Source organism: Xenopus tropicalis, chromosome 2, assembly GCF_000004195.4.
Source record: "Xenopus tropicalis strain Nigerian chromosome 2, UCB_Xtro_10.0, whole genome shotgun sequence".
Taxonomy (NCBI): domain Eukaryota; kingdom Metazoa; phylum Chordata; class Amphibia; order Anura; family Pipidae; genus Xenopus; species Xenopus tropicalis.
The window spans coordinates 179,485,243-179,499,702 of record NC_030678.2 but is presented as its reverse complement, the minus strand read 5'-3'; the positions used below and the strand labels follow the sequence as shown (position 1 = coordinate 179,499,702).

Below are 14,460 nucleotides of genomic sequence, written 5' to 3'. Positions count from 1 at the left end.
TACACCCACTAATACTAACTGAAGGCATAGAGGCGGGGCAGCCAATACATGATTGACAGCTCAGATTTTTAATTACAATTACTTTCACTTTCCATTCAGCACTTCCTAGATATCACCTAGATGGAAAATGCATAAGATTTTGAGGGGGATACAAAGCTCCGCCTTAATAACAGTGTTCCCAAAATGGCGCCGGCCTGCTGGCTGTGACTGTCAATTCCAAGACTGAAGGGAAAAAAAAATGAAACTGTTTTTACAGAGTAAGTAAAGTTCATTTTGCTCAACTAACGTGATAGGAAAGGATTTGGAATTAGTTTTTAGGGTGACAGGTCCCCTTTAAGGGTGTTTATACCCTCGGGTGTATCGTAAACACCAACATTATTTAGTGGCACCGAATCTAAAGGGAAAATAAAGTCAGTGTTTGATATTTAGTAACAATACTCCGAATGTGATGCGTTAAGTGGGCGTGTCCTTATCTACAGACTCGGCCAGGGAGCATTCGGAGAGGAACTATAGCTCCTCACTCCTTGGTTCCTTTTCTTTTTTGATTTGGTGCCAGTGCCAAAATATCTATAAATATATGTTACTAATGTTATAAATGAAAGTGAATGCTTACCCCCCCCAATAGGAGTGGGTGCAGGTGCTCATGCCCCAGACCTTCAGCTTAAGGAGCCATGTGGGGTTTAACGGGAAAAGAAACAGCAGGCACTCTGGGGTATCCATAATTCTCAAAAAGTTAGAAGAAGCAGCTTGTAGTATTCATAAAAAGTCGATATTTCAATCCATACATAAACTTACAGATATAAGCCTTACGCGTTTCGTGCCGGGGGGGGGGGCACTTAATCACAGGTTGTTTTTCACGCTGAGGCCAATCACATTATACATCTCGTTAACTGAATAGTCAGTTGTAAAAAAAAATCCAAAACAGACCAATCACATTGTACGGCTCATTAGCTTAGACAATTGGTTGTGGAAAGTGTCCCCCCCCCCAGGCATGAAACGCGTAAGGCTTATATCTGTCATTTTATGTATGGATTTAAATATAGACTTTTTATGAATACGACAAGCTGCTTCTTCTAACTGCCAGACAATGTAACCGGACTGCACTGGGCCAGTGGCCAAGCGGGTGGTATAGTAAAGGGGAACTAAGCCGTTACGGTGGGTGGGACTGGAGGTTCCAGGCTTTGCAGACACGTAGCTACACTGACCCAAACATGATATTGCGCGTATGTGACTGCCCTAAGGGTCAGGGTCGTTTATTTAAGTTATTTTGCCCCATTCTCCCAAACACACAACTGCATTATTGGGGAACGCAAATTGCATCCGACAGTTTCCAAAGCCCAAAGTCACACGAAGGGTTCAGATTTGGCGCTACTCACCGGAACCCGAATCAATTCATGGGATTCCACTAAATCCTGTAATCGGTGCATCTCTAGATGTTTCATTGCCTCTAAGGTTCGGACCCATAATATTACTGCACTAAGGGCCTAACAGAGCCTAACAGAGCCTAACAGAGCATAACAGGGCCTAACAGGGCCTAACAGAGCCTAACAGAGCCTAACAGGGCCTAACAGAGCCTAACAGAGCTTAACAGGGCCTAACAGGCCTAACAGGGCCTAACAGAGCCTAACAGGGCCTAACAGAGCTTAACAGGGCCTAACAGGGCCTAACAGGGCCTAACAGGGCCTAACAGAGCTTAACAGGGCCTAACAGAGCCTAACAGGGCCTAACAGAGCTTAACAGGGCCTAACAGATCTTAACAGGGCCTAACAGAGCCTAACAGAGCCTAACAGAGCCTAACAGGGCTTAACAGGGCCTAACAGAGCCTAACAGAGCCTAACAGGGCCTAACAGGGCCTAACAGAGCCTAACAGGGCCTAACAGAGCCTAACAGAGCCTAACAGGGCCTAACAGGGCCTAACAGAGCCTAACAGGGCCTAACAGAGCCTAACAGAGCCTAACAGAGCTTAACAGGGCCTAACAGAGCCTAACAGAGCCTAACAGGGCCTAACAGGGCCTAACAGGGCCTAACAGGGCCTAACAGAGCCTAACAGGGCCTAACAGGGCCTAACAGAGCCTAACAGGGCCTAACAGAGCCTAACAGGGCCTAACAGAGCCTAACAGGGCCTAACAGGGCCTAACAGGGCCTAACAGAGCCTAACAGGGCCTAACAGGGCTTGGCTAATGACCAGGACAAATTGAGCAGAGGGAACCACCCATTCATTGCTCTCTGTAATTTCCTCTAGAATTAAAAATGAACTTTCTGATTGGCTGTTGGTGGCTCCACCCACTTTTTCTAACTCTGAACCGCAGTTACCTGGTGACTATCTCTGCAAAGGTTGGGGACCTTAGTATTAATATTTAAAGAATGGCAGCAGTTTAAACTTGAAGTCTATAGGTGAAATCTGATTGGCTGGAGTTGGCTCCGCCCACTTCTAAACTTGGAACATAGTCACCCAGTGACAAACTGTGCTTGGGAACCCTGACATTAAACATGTGAGAATGGCAGCAGCAAAAATGTCCCTAATAAAAACAATGAAAGAAATGTGATTGGCTTTTGGCAGCCCCGCCCACTTTGTATAACTTTGACTACAAAGTCACCAAGTGACGGACTGTGTAAAGTTTGGGAACCCTGACATCAAACCAATAAAATTCAATAGGTGAAATCTGATTGGCTGTTGATGGCTCCGCCCACTTTTTCAAAACTAAAACTGCAGTCCCCTAGTGACCAACTGTGAAAAGTTTGGGGATGAGCAAACTGTACAGAGAGATCCCATACAACTATGGCACATAGGGATTCCCCTGTACTAAGCACAATTCAGCAGGAACAGCCCCCTAAGTTTGCTCATAGCCTGTACAGAGAGATACCATAAAACTATGGCACATAGGGATTCCCCTGTACTAAGCACAATTCAGCAGGAACAGCCCCCTAAGTTTGCTCATAGCCTGTACAGAGAGATACCATAAAACTATGGCACATAGGGATTCCCCTGTACTAAGCACAATTCAGCAGGAACAGCCCCCTAAGTTTGCCCATAGCCTGTACAGAGAGATACCATAAAACTATGGCACATAGGGATTCCCCTGTACTAAGCACAATTCAGCAGGAACAGCCCCCTAAGTTTGCCCATAGCCTGTACAGAGAGATACCATAAAACTGTGGCACATAGGGATTCCCCTGTACTAAGCACAATTCAGCAGGAACAGCCCCCTAAGTTTGCCCATAGCCTGTACAGAGAGATACCATAAAACTATGGCACATAGGGATTCCCCTGTACTAAGCACAATTCAGCAGGAACAGCCCCCTAAGTTTGCCCATAGCCTGTACAGAGAGATACCATAAAACTATGGCACATAGGGATTTCCCTGTACTAAGCACAATTCAGCAGGAACAGCCCCCTAAGTTTGCCCATAGCCTGTACAGAGAGATACCATAAAACTATGGCACATAGGAATTCCCCTGTACTAAGCACAATTCAGCAGGAACAGCCCCCTAAGTTTGCTCATAGCCTGTACAGAGAGATACCATAAAACTATGGCACATAGGGATTCCCCTGTACTAAGCACAATTCAGCAGGAACAGCCACCTAAGTTTGCTCATAGCCTGTACAGAGAGATACCATAAAACTATGGCACATAGGGATTCCCCTGTACTAAGCACAATTCAGCAGGAACAGCCCCCTAAGTTTGCCCATAGCCTGTACAGAGAGATACCATAAAACTATGGCACATAGGGATTCCCCTGTACTAAGCACAATTCAGCAGGAACAGCCCCCTAAGTTTGCCCATAGCCTGTACAGAGAGATACCATAAAACTATGGCACATAGGGATTCCCCTGTACTAATCACAATTCAGCAGGAACAGCCCCTAAGTTTGCTCATAGCCTGTACAGAGAGATACCTACGACCAATGGTTGTGGGAAAGATCATTATGGGCAGCGTTTCTTTGCTCACAAGGTGTGACCTCCCCCAGCTCAGCTTTCTAGATAGTAAGAAATGGAGCCACGAAACAGCAGTGGGACAGGGGGACTCGTGGGTAACTTTCCCTTTAATGTGCAGCCACAGAATCCATCACTTTCATTCTATCGGAACAATAAGTTGGGCTCAGTCTGCCCTGATTGGCTGGCTGCTGGCTTTCCCAGCATACCTTGCTTCAGGCCCTCTGTGATGCACTCCTTACATGCAGAAAGATAATATCTGATTGGGTATCTACAGCTGGTCCCTATATAATATATATATTTTATATGTAGAACAACTTCTTTATATACTTTATTTAACCGTAATAAAAAAATAAACTTCTGTCCAATGAAAAGCCCCTGAGGGGTCAGAAGAACCAGTGAGGGTGTTTGTCGCTTTTGCGCCGGGTCCTCAGCTGCTCGTTCAACCTGTTGCGTATCTCGCTGTGATCGCCCTTCCTCAGGGTGAAGTGACGCTCCACAACGGCCATCAGGCGCCTCTTGACGTTCATCGGGATCCCCCTCCTGCCCCTCAACCCATCCAGGTTCACGTGGTTGACCCACCCTTTGTATATGTCAAATGGAACGAGGGCGCGGAACACCAGAGCCGCAAACCTCCCCGCCCTGCCTCCACTCTTGGCCAGCAGAGACCATTCCCGCTCGGCGCTGAGGGGCATCATGGGGATATTGGGCAGCCGGTCCCCCATCCGGCACTCATCATAGAGCGTTGGGCCCTCAGGGGAGGTGCACCCTTCCGCCTCACCTTCCCTTTTGACCTGAATTGTGTCAGTTGTTGATGGGAGTAAGTCTTCATGGGAAGACGCCAGGTACATCCATGATGTCCCGTCCCTACTCTGGTCAGACAGGTTCTCCAGAGGGTAAGGAGGAGGATACTGGGGGCTGCTCTCTGGTGAGGCTCTGCTGGAAGAGATGGAAAACCTGTCTGCTCCCTGCTGGGGTGAAGTCCTCTCTGCATTGATCCAAGCTGGATGTGAGGGAGGCTCGGCCAAGGTGGGAGCTTCTGTGCCAGAGGGGCAAATTCGCACTGGGTCCCTCACAGAACATACAGTCGCCACCATCTCCTTCAGCTCCCTCATCTCCTGAGTAAATAGGTCCATGGTGGCCCTCATGCTGTCCCATTCCTGCTGGAGCCTATCGGACATCCTGCGGAATCTTCTCAGCTCTCTCAGCATTGGTAGGTGCACCCCGGTCGCCTTCTTCTGCCTTGGGAACTAGGGAGATGCAAGGAAATCTGTGAACGTCTTGGAGCACCCCAACATCATATTGTGGGATCTTTGCTCTGAAATTTCCAGGCAAACATTCAGCAATTATAACAAAGGGTTAAAAAGGCTGTAAATGTAAGAATAATACCCCTAGGAGGAGTTAAATCAAACCATGGCGACCCTAAGCCTTCCCTAAACCAACCCCGAAGAATTTCCAACAACAAACAGGACTGGGGAATTATACGTGGAATTGGCACTGTATTTATCCCGCTGTGGGTTCTGGGGTATTATACATGGAATTGGCACTGTATTTATCCCGCTGTGGGTTCTGGGGTATTATACATGGAATTGGCACTGTATTTATCCTGCGGTTCTGGGGTATTATACATGGAATTGGCACTGTATTTATCTGCTGTGGTTCTGGGTATTATACCCGGAATTGGCACTGTATTTATCCTGCTGTGGGTTCTGGGTATTATACATGGAATTGGCACTGTATTTATCCTGCTGTGGGTTCTGGGGTATTATACATGGAATTGGCACTGTATTTATCCCCTGTGGGTTCGGGGTATTATACAGGTATTATACATGGAATTGGTGGGTCTGGGTATTATACATGGAATTGGCACTGTATTTATCCCGCTGTGGGTTCTGGGGTATTATACATGGAATTGGCACTGTATTTATCCCGCTGTGGGTTCTGGGGTATTATACATGGAATTGGCACTGTATTTATCCCGCTGTGGGTTCTGGGGTATTATACATGGAATTGGCACTGTATTTATCCCGCTGTGGGTTGGTATTATACATGGAATTGGCACTGTATTTATCCCGCTGTGGGTTCTGGGGTATTATACATGGAATTGGCACTGTATTTATCCCGCTGTGGGTTCTGGGTATTATACATGGAATTGGCACTGTATTATCCCGCTGTGGGTTCTGGGGTATTATACAATTTATCCCGCTGTGGGTTCTGGGGTATTATACATGGAATTGGCGCTGTATTTATCCCGCTGTGGGTTCTGGGGTATTATACATGGAATTGGCGCTGTATTTACTGTGGGTTCTGGGTATTTATACATGGAATTGGCACTGTATTTATCCCGCTGTGGTTCTGGGGTATTATACATGGAATTGGCTCTGTATTTATCCCGCTGTGGGTTCTGGGGTATTATACATGGAATTGGCACTGTATTTATCTGCTGTGGGTTCTGGGGTATTATACATGGAATTGGCGCTGTATTTATCCCGCTGTGGGTTCTGGGGTATTATACTTGGAATTGGCGCTGTATTTATCCCGCTGTGGGTTCTGGGGTATTATACATGGAATTGGCGCTGTATTTATCCTGCTGTGGATTCTGGGGTATTATACATGGAATTGGCACTGTATTTATCCTGCTGTGGGTTCTGGGGTATTATACATGGAATTGGCACTGTATTTATCTGCTGTGGGTTCTGGGGTATTATACATGGAATTGGCACTGTATTTATCCCGCTGTGGGTTCTGGGGTATTATACATGGAATTGGCACTGTATTTATCTGCTGTGGGTTCTGGGCTATTATACATGGAATTGGCACTGTATTTATCCCGCTGTGGGTTCTGGGGTATTATACATGGAATTGGCACTGTATTTATCCCGCTGTGGGTTCTGGGGTATTATACATGGAATTGGCACTGTATTTATCCCGCTGTGGGTTCTGGGGTATTATACATGGAATTGGCACTGTATTTATCCCGCTGTGGGTTCTGGGGTATTATACATGGAATTGGCACTGTATTTATCTGCTGTGGGTTCTGGGGTATTATACATGGAATTGGCACTGTATTTATCCCGCTGTGGGTTCTGGGGTATTATACATGGAATTGGCACTGTATTTATCTGCTGTGTGTTCTGGGGTATTATACATGGAATTGGCACTGTATTTATCTGCTGTGTGTTCTGGGGAATTATACATGGAATTGGCACTGTATTTATCCCGCTGTGGGTTCTGGGGTATTATACATGGAATTGGCACTGTATTTATCCCGCTGTGGGTTCTGGGGTATTATACATGGAATTGGCACTGTATTTATCCCGCTGTGGGTTCTGGGGTATTATACATGGAATTGGCACTGTATTTATCCCGCTGTGTGTTCTGGGGTATTATACATGGAATTGGCACTGTATTTATCCCGCTGTGGGTTCTGGGGTATTATACATGGAATTGGCACTGTATTTATCTGCTGTGGGTTCTGGGGTATTATACATGGAATTGGCACTGTATTTATCCTGCTGTGGGTTCTGGGGTATTATACATGGAATTGGCACTGTATTTATCCCGCTGTGGGTTCTGGGGTATTATACATGGAATTGGCACTGTATTTATCCTGCTGTGGGTTCTGGGGTATTATACACGGAATTGGCACTGTATTTATCCCGCTGTGGGTTCTGGGGTATTATACATGGAATTGGCACTGTATTTATCCCGCTGTGGGTTCTGGGGTATTATATATGGAAATGGCCCCCAAACATAAAATTCATCTCATTCTATGGCAGGGCCTTGACTTCTATATGAATAGGGAAAGCTTGTTACAACCCGTATTATATAGTGACCCCCCAAGTCTCGGTTGTCGTAAAGGAGAAAATCAGGGTCCAACTTAGTAAGTAGGTTGGTACCATTTCCACCCCTTCGGGACCGTCACAGTGGGACTGTTGGATCAGTGTTTTTCCAACTTACAGCCATTTATAAGCTCAGATCTACCCGCTGCCTTACCTCTGTCTGTGTGTCCTGGTCCCTCACTTTAACTTCCCCCTTATTAGGAGAGCTCTGTCCTGGCTCCTCCTCTTTTTCCACGTCAGCAACAATTTCTTGTTTTTCCTGCCCTCTTGGAGAGTTCCCTCTCTCAGCGTCAGATAATTTCCTCTTGTGGTGCTCGCCTTTCTTTCCGTCTGCTTCCTGCAACTTCCTGTCCCACTGCTCATCCTTCCTTCCCTCTGCTTCCTGCAACATCCTGTCCCACTGCTCATTCTTCCCTTTGTCTGCTTCCTGCAACTTCCTGTCCCACTGCTCATCCTTCCTTCCCTCTGCTTCCTGCAACATCCTGTCCCACTGCTCATTCTTCCCTTTGTCTGCTTCCTGCAACTTACTGTCCAATTGCTCATCCTTTTTTCTGTCTGCTTCCTGTAACTTCCTGTCCCCCTGCTCATCCTTCCATTTGTCTGCTTCCTGTAACTTACTGTCCAATTGCTCATCCTTCCTTTTGTCTGCTTCCTGTAACTTCCTGTCCCCCTGCTCATTCTTCCCTTTGTTTGCTTTCTGCAACTTCCTATTCTGGTGCTGATCCATCCTTTTTTCTGTTCCTCCGGGCTCCGGGTTCTGCTGCTCATCTCTACCCTTGTCCTGATGATCTCCATCCCCTTTATCTGCTCCCTCTGGCTTTCTGCCCTCAGACTCCCCCCCACTATTGTCTGCCCCCGGGAGCTCTCTCTCCAACTGCTTCTCACCCCTCTTTCTGCTTCTTTTCTCCAGTTGGATATCACATGCCTCATAGTCCTGTCCTTTTCCTTCCCTCTGCCCCCTGTCCTGCTGCTTATTCTTCCTTCCTTCTGATTTCCCCTGCCCCTTGTGCAACTCATGATCCTTCCTTCCTTCCTGCTCCTTGTCCCATTGGTGATCCTCCTGTTTGTCTCCCTCCTCCAACTTCCTGTCCCACCGCTCAGCTTTCCTTCTGTCTCCTCCCTTTAGCTTCCTGTCACATTGCTCTAAATTCCTTTCTTCTAATCCCTCCAGCTCATTCTTCCCTCTGAAATGAAACTGGAAAATAAAAAGTATGAGAGTCAGCACAGGATATTCCATTTATAAAGGCCCCGTGCCAATATAATCCTTCCTAGGGGGCATTACATGGCAGCGACCCAAAGTTTCCTTCCTGTGTGGCCCCCAGTTGCCCTGAATTACGGACACCCCCTCTGTCTCTCTGCCTTTTAAATGTAACAAAACAACAGGGCTGCTTTATTAACAACTTGCCCTAGTGCAGTGGCCAATAGCAACCAATCAGGTTGTTGCTTTCATTTTTCAGCTTGCAGTAGACTATTTAAAACTAATTCCACATTGGCTGCTATTGGCAACAACACATTTGTTTGTGAATCAGCCCTAGTAACTTTTCTTTAAGGGCAAATGCTCACCTGGCCAAGCTGTACTGCTCCCACTATTCCACTAGGTGGCACCCTATCCCAGTACAGACCCTATCCCAGTACACACCTAATGTGGGGTATTTAAATTGGTTACCTCTTTGCTGGCATCAGCCTGTATGAGACGGAATGCTCCATCTGTAGCTAACAGCTCCAGTTTTGGGTTCCTCTCTGTAGACCCATCCGTGGGACTGCCCGTGGCACAGTGCGTTTCCCAGAAGGTTTGCAGACTCTCGCCGGCGTGTTTGCGCAGGTGTCTCTGCAGGGATTTCTTGCGGATAAACCTCTCCCAGCAGTAGGGGCACTCGTAGGGACGCTCCCCGGTGTGCCTCCTCATATGAGCCACTAGGTCGGTTTTGCGGCTGAAGCTCTTGGGGCAGCAGGAGCAGTGGAAGGGCTTGTGGCCGGCGTGGCTCCATAGGTGGGTAGTGAGAGTGGAGCTCTGGCGGAAGCTGCGGCCGCACTGGGGGCAGGTGAAGGGTCTCTCCTCGGTGTGGACTTTGCGGTGGGAGCTCAGGTGCTGCTTCTTCACGAAGGTCTTGGAGCAGATGTTACAGACGTAGGGGCGATACTGGCAGCTTCCCGCCTCGTGGGACAAGAAGTCGAGCAGATTGTTCCAAGTCTCTCCACACCGGGCACATCTATAGGGCTTCCCAACGCCAAGGCCTGGAATGTGGGCATTCTCCTCAGAGAGCTCCTCTCTCTTGCACACAATACCTTGCCCCCTCCGGGTATTACGTGGCACACTGGCACCAGCCGGCCCATGTTGGGGTTTCTCTGGCTGAGGCTGGTTCAGTGTCCCGTGGGTAACGTGGTTCCCCAGCCCAGTGTCCATGACCACTTTTGGAGACCTTCTCAACAGCTTCAGAGACCGTTGGGTTGGTTTCCTCTTCACCGGACAGCGCTTGGCACTCGGTTCCTCTGGCGGCTGCTTCTGCCCAAGGCTCCTGACTCGCTCTGCGGAACCAGGGGGGGCTCTGTGGCTTCTTAGTGGGTATTTGGAATGTTTGGGCCCTAGAGCTGCTTTTGGGGCTCCGTCCATGTGTGTGGGACCTGAAGTTGGGGAAACCATACTCAGTCAGTGATTGGTTATAATCAGTATAAATCCCTAGTCTACTGCACCCATCAGGGTCTGCCCTTACTCCATAACCAAAGGGTTACACCAGAATATAGGCAGTGATTTCTAAACTGAGGGTCCGGCCCCCAGGAGGGGGGAAGTCCGTGACCTGGTTATTAGCTGCGGGGGCCCTGCCTAAAGGTTGGACCTCCACGGAGGGGGGCTTGAACCAAACAAGAGTAAAACAACCACTGCTCTATGGAAGCAGTATGGCAGCTCTGATCTGTAGGAAAGCATACATTAAGCCACGCCCAGCTGTACAATGCTGAATGCTAATCTGTAAGGTGAGTGCCCTAATAACAGCCCAGGCAGGCAACAAGGGGTTAATAGACTGCACTGTCTCTCACTCACGTTTGTGTGCCGGAGCCAGACAGACGCCGATGATTGGATCCTCCCCCTTCTCAATCTTTAGCACAATCTCTGGTTTGGTGATAACAAGTCCTGCAGGGGTAGAAGAAGAAAGAGTTAGCCTCCCACTAAAAAGGAAACAAACTGCAGTGAATAAAAGAGCCAATGAGGAGAGGGGGTGGAGGGGTGATACCATCAGCATAGAAAGGGATCCTTACTGGAAGGGCAGTCAAGTTGCAGAGCTCCCTGGGAATGAGCTGAACAGGAAGTGAGAGTTGGGGTCCCGAGTAGAAAGGAAGGAAACACTGGGTACATATTTGTTACAATTTGGGGTGCATTACAACTCCCGGCTACCCTGCGGGGGGGCTCCTCACCCAGAGCAGTCAGGTTCTGGTAATTGTCCTGCATCACCTCGCGGTACAGCTCCTTCTGCCCCTCCTGTAACCCCTTCCATTCCTCCTCTGAAAAGCGCACAGCAATGTCCTCAAATGTGACTGGGTCCTGGAAAGCAGGGAGAGAGGGGCATTGTGGGATTGCACTGGCAGGGACAGTAGCTGAGGGGATATGTCGCTATGAATCATGGGATGTGTAGTTCATTTATGGTTGGACACAAACTTACAGTTGTGGGACTTGGCACTGACTGATGTCTCTTCCAGTTCAGGCCTCTGTCCGGCTGGGGTCTCATCGTCCCAATGGCTTTCTGGGGGGGGGGGGGGCTCAGTTATAGGCAGCCCCAGAGTCCTGAGTCTGTCCCTGTCTGTGCCATGTTGGGTCTGGTCTCATACCCCCTGCCCCCCTCCCCTGTGTCTCCTTCTCACTGCTCTGTCCATTCACTGTGATATGTCACTGACTGTACTGCCCCAAATACCCCCCCCGCCTGACAGTGAGCCGGGGCTGTACTACCCCAGATACCCCCCCTGCCTGACAGTGAGCCGGGGCTGTACTACCCCAAATACCCCCCCCTGCCTGACAGTGAGACGGGGCTGTACTACCCCAAATACCCCCCCTGCCTGACAGTGAGCCGGGGCTGTACTGCCCCAAATACCCCCCCCTGCCTGACAGTGAGACGGGACTGTACTGCCCCAAATACCCCCCCCCTGCCTGACAGTGAGCCGGGGCTGTACTACCCCAAATACCCCCCCCTGCCTGACAGTGAGCCGGGGCTGTACTACCCCAGATACCCCCCCCTGCCTGACAGTGAGCCGGGGCTGTACTACCCCAAATACCCCCCCCTGCCTGACAGTGAGCCGGGGCTGTACTACCCCAGATACCCCCCCTGCCTGACAGTGAGCCGGGGCTGTACTGCCCCAGATACCCCCCCTGCCTGACAGTGAGCCGGGGCTGTACTACCCCAAATACCCCCCCTGCCTGACAGTGAGCCGGGGCTGTACTACCCCAAATACCCCCCCTGCCTGACAGTGAGCCGGGGCTGTACTACCCCAAATACCCCCCCCTGCCTGACAGTGAGCCGGGGCTGTACTACCCAGATACCCCCCCTGCCTGACAGTGAGCCGGGGCTGTACTGCCCCAAATACCCCCCCCCTGCCTGACAGTGAGCCGGGGCTGTACTGCCCCAAATACCCCCCCCTGCCTGACAGTGAGCCGGGGCTGTACTGCCCCAAATACCCCCCCCTGCCTGACAGTGAGCCGGGGCTGTACTGCCCCAAATACCCCCCCTGCCTGACAGTGAGCCGGGGCTGTACTACCCCAAATACCCCCCCCTGCCTGACAGTGAGCCGGGGCTGTACTACCCCAAATACCCCCCCCTGCCTGACAGTGAGCCGGGGCTGTACTACCCCAAATACCCCCCCTGCCTGACAGTGAGCCGGGGCTGTACTACCCCAGATGCCCCCCTGCCTGACAGTGAGCCGGGGCTGTACTACCCCAAATACCCCCCCTGCCTGACAGTGAGCCGGGGCTGTACTACCCCAGATGCCCCCCTGCCTGACAGTGAGCCGGGGCTGTACTACCCCAGATGCCCCCCTGCCTGACAGTGAGCCGGGGCTGTACTACCCCAAATACCCCCCCCTGCCTGACAGTGAGCCGGGGCTGTACTACCCCAGATGCCCCCCTGCCTGACAGTGAGCCGGGGCTGTACTACCCCAGATGCCCTGTCTCTGTGCCAGTTTGTGGCTCCGTTCCTCTCTCCCCAGCGCAGCAGAGCAGCTCCCAGTAATGCTTTGCGGCAGAGCCCGGAAGTAGCCAGGAACCTACCGCCCTCCCTGCTGTGTAGGTGCGTCAGAGCTGGAGGCTCCTCCCCCAGGGTCACATGGGAGAGTCAGAGCTGCTTCCGGTGTAACTGCCAATGGGAGAGCTCCTGTGCCCCCCAAGTGCAAATTATACTGTATGGGGGTGAGTGAGGGCTGAATCCCTGGGAGACGTTATAGGAAGGTGTCGGGCAGACAAAACGCACCCTACAGGGGGCAGTGTAACTCCGTGTCACCTGACGCGCCACAGGGCTGTGATTGGCTCTCCCCCTCCTGCTGTGCTTCTGGCAGGGACCGGTAGGCCACGCCCACTCTCCATTTCAAACTCAGACAGAGAAGTGAGAGGATCTATAGGGAGCTCCAATAAAGGGGCCATTGGTACAGATAGGGTTAATGTTTAGCCCAAAGGGAAACCAGCACCGGATATTATTCATAATTGCCTACAGGGTTAGGGGTTTGTTTATCCAATATGTCTCCTGTAAGGGGCTGAGGCTATATAGTTTATCTGTGAGTGCAACAAACTGCCCAGCCAGTAGGTAGAGCTGTGATTGGCAGATATTATCCCGCTGCCTCATTACATCACGTCTGGCCCTTGTGACATCACTTCCTTTTGTTGCCGTCGCTGCTTGAGGTCACATGGGGCGTTTTTATGTCACATTTTTAAAAAAAGTGGATTTGGGTGTAAATTCCCCTAAAGTGAAGCCCTACTGAAAATAATGGAATACGCACTATAGCAATTCCCGCGGGGCAAACAACATGGCGCCACTATGTCGTTCCAATATGGCGGGAAAGTCGCGCAAGCTGGATTGGGCCTATGGGCATTCGCGTCACTGTAATCTAGTGGCGTCATTAAAAATCTGCAATGCATGTTGGGAAAAGGAAAGGACAGGCTGAGGCGCCGCGCATATAATCAGCCGCGGGGGGTTTTATTGGCGTATTTACACCCCAAGCCCTACAGAACGGCCTATAGGGGCCACACTACTAGTGTTACTAGGGGGTACTTTTACTACTTTTACTAGGGGGTAGTAGAGTTAAATGTAAATAGTGCTAGAGATTAGTAGTCTTACTAAAGATTTGTATTAGCGGTTAGTACTGTTAGAAGAAAGTAGTGGTATTGTTAGTAAGGTTAGTAGTGTTACTAGAGATTAGATAAAAGGTAGTAGTGTTAGTGGCCATTCATTCTAGTGTGTTAGAGGTAAGTAGTGCTAGAGATTACTAGTGGTACTAGAGGACCACAACCAGCTGGTTGGGCATCGGGCCGATAGACACTGAGGATCTCGGTGGGCCAACTGGAGAAGGACTAACAGTGTTGAGAGGTGATTGCCAACGCGGACATGCGTCCTGATTCAAGATAGATATATATATAAGCAGAACTAAGAGAGGGAGCCTGACAATCACAGCCACGCGTCCGGCCATACCCAGCAGCGTGCTGAAAGAAGTTAT

General features: G+C 49.9%; 1 protein-coding gene across 3 annotated transcripts; it reads right to left on the bottom strand.

Annotated features, from left to right (window-relative positions):
* Nucleotides 1-4,026: 4,026 nt before the first annotated feature.
* On the bottom strand, nt 4,027-13,146 carry znf37a (zinc finger protein 37A). Of its 3 annotated transcripts, none has more exons than XM_018090236.2 (6): nt 13,025-13,146; nt 11,185-11,311; nt 10,814-10,903; nt 9,443-10,398; nt 7,931-8,971; nt 4,027-5,184 (listed from the first exon to the last, which is right to left on the bottom strand). In XM_018090236.2, exons 2-6 carry the CDS (start codon nt 11,216-11,218, stop codon nt 4,321-4,323), a joined length of 2,985 nt encoding a protein of 994 aa, XP_017945725.2. In that variant the 5' UTR covers nt 11,219-11,311; nt 13,025-13,146; the 3' UTR covers nt 4,027-4,320. The 3 variants fall into 3 exon arrangements, with proteins under 3 accessions (XP_017945725.2, XP_012810025.2, XP_012810026.2); XM_012954571.2 differs by lacking the exon at nt 13,025-13,146 and adding an exon at nt 11,430-11,758; XM_012954572.3 differs by lacking the exons at nt 11,185-11,311; nt 13,025-13,146 and adding an exon at nt 11,029-11,178.
* Nucleotides 13,147-14,460: the final 1,314 nt, after the last annotated feature.

Coding starts and splice junctions, on each gene's coding strand:
- znf37a (XM_012954571.2), bottom strand. CDS start 11,495: ATGAGACCCCAGCCGGACAGAGGCCTGAACTGGAAGAGACATCAGTCA. Junction 10,399..10,813: donor TCTGGCTCCGGCACACAAAC/GTGAGTGAGAGA, acceptor CCCCAACTTCAG/GTCCCACACACATGGACGGA. Junction 8,972..9,442: donor AGGCTGATGCCAGCAAAGAG/GTAACCAATTTA, acceptor TTTATTTTCCAG/TTTCATTTCAGAGGGAAGAA.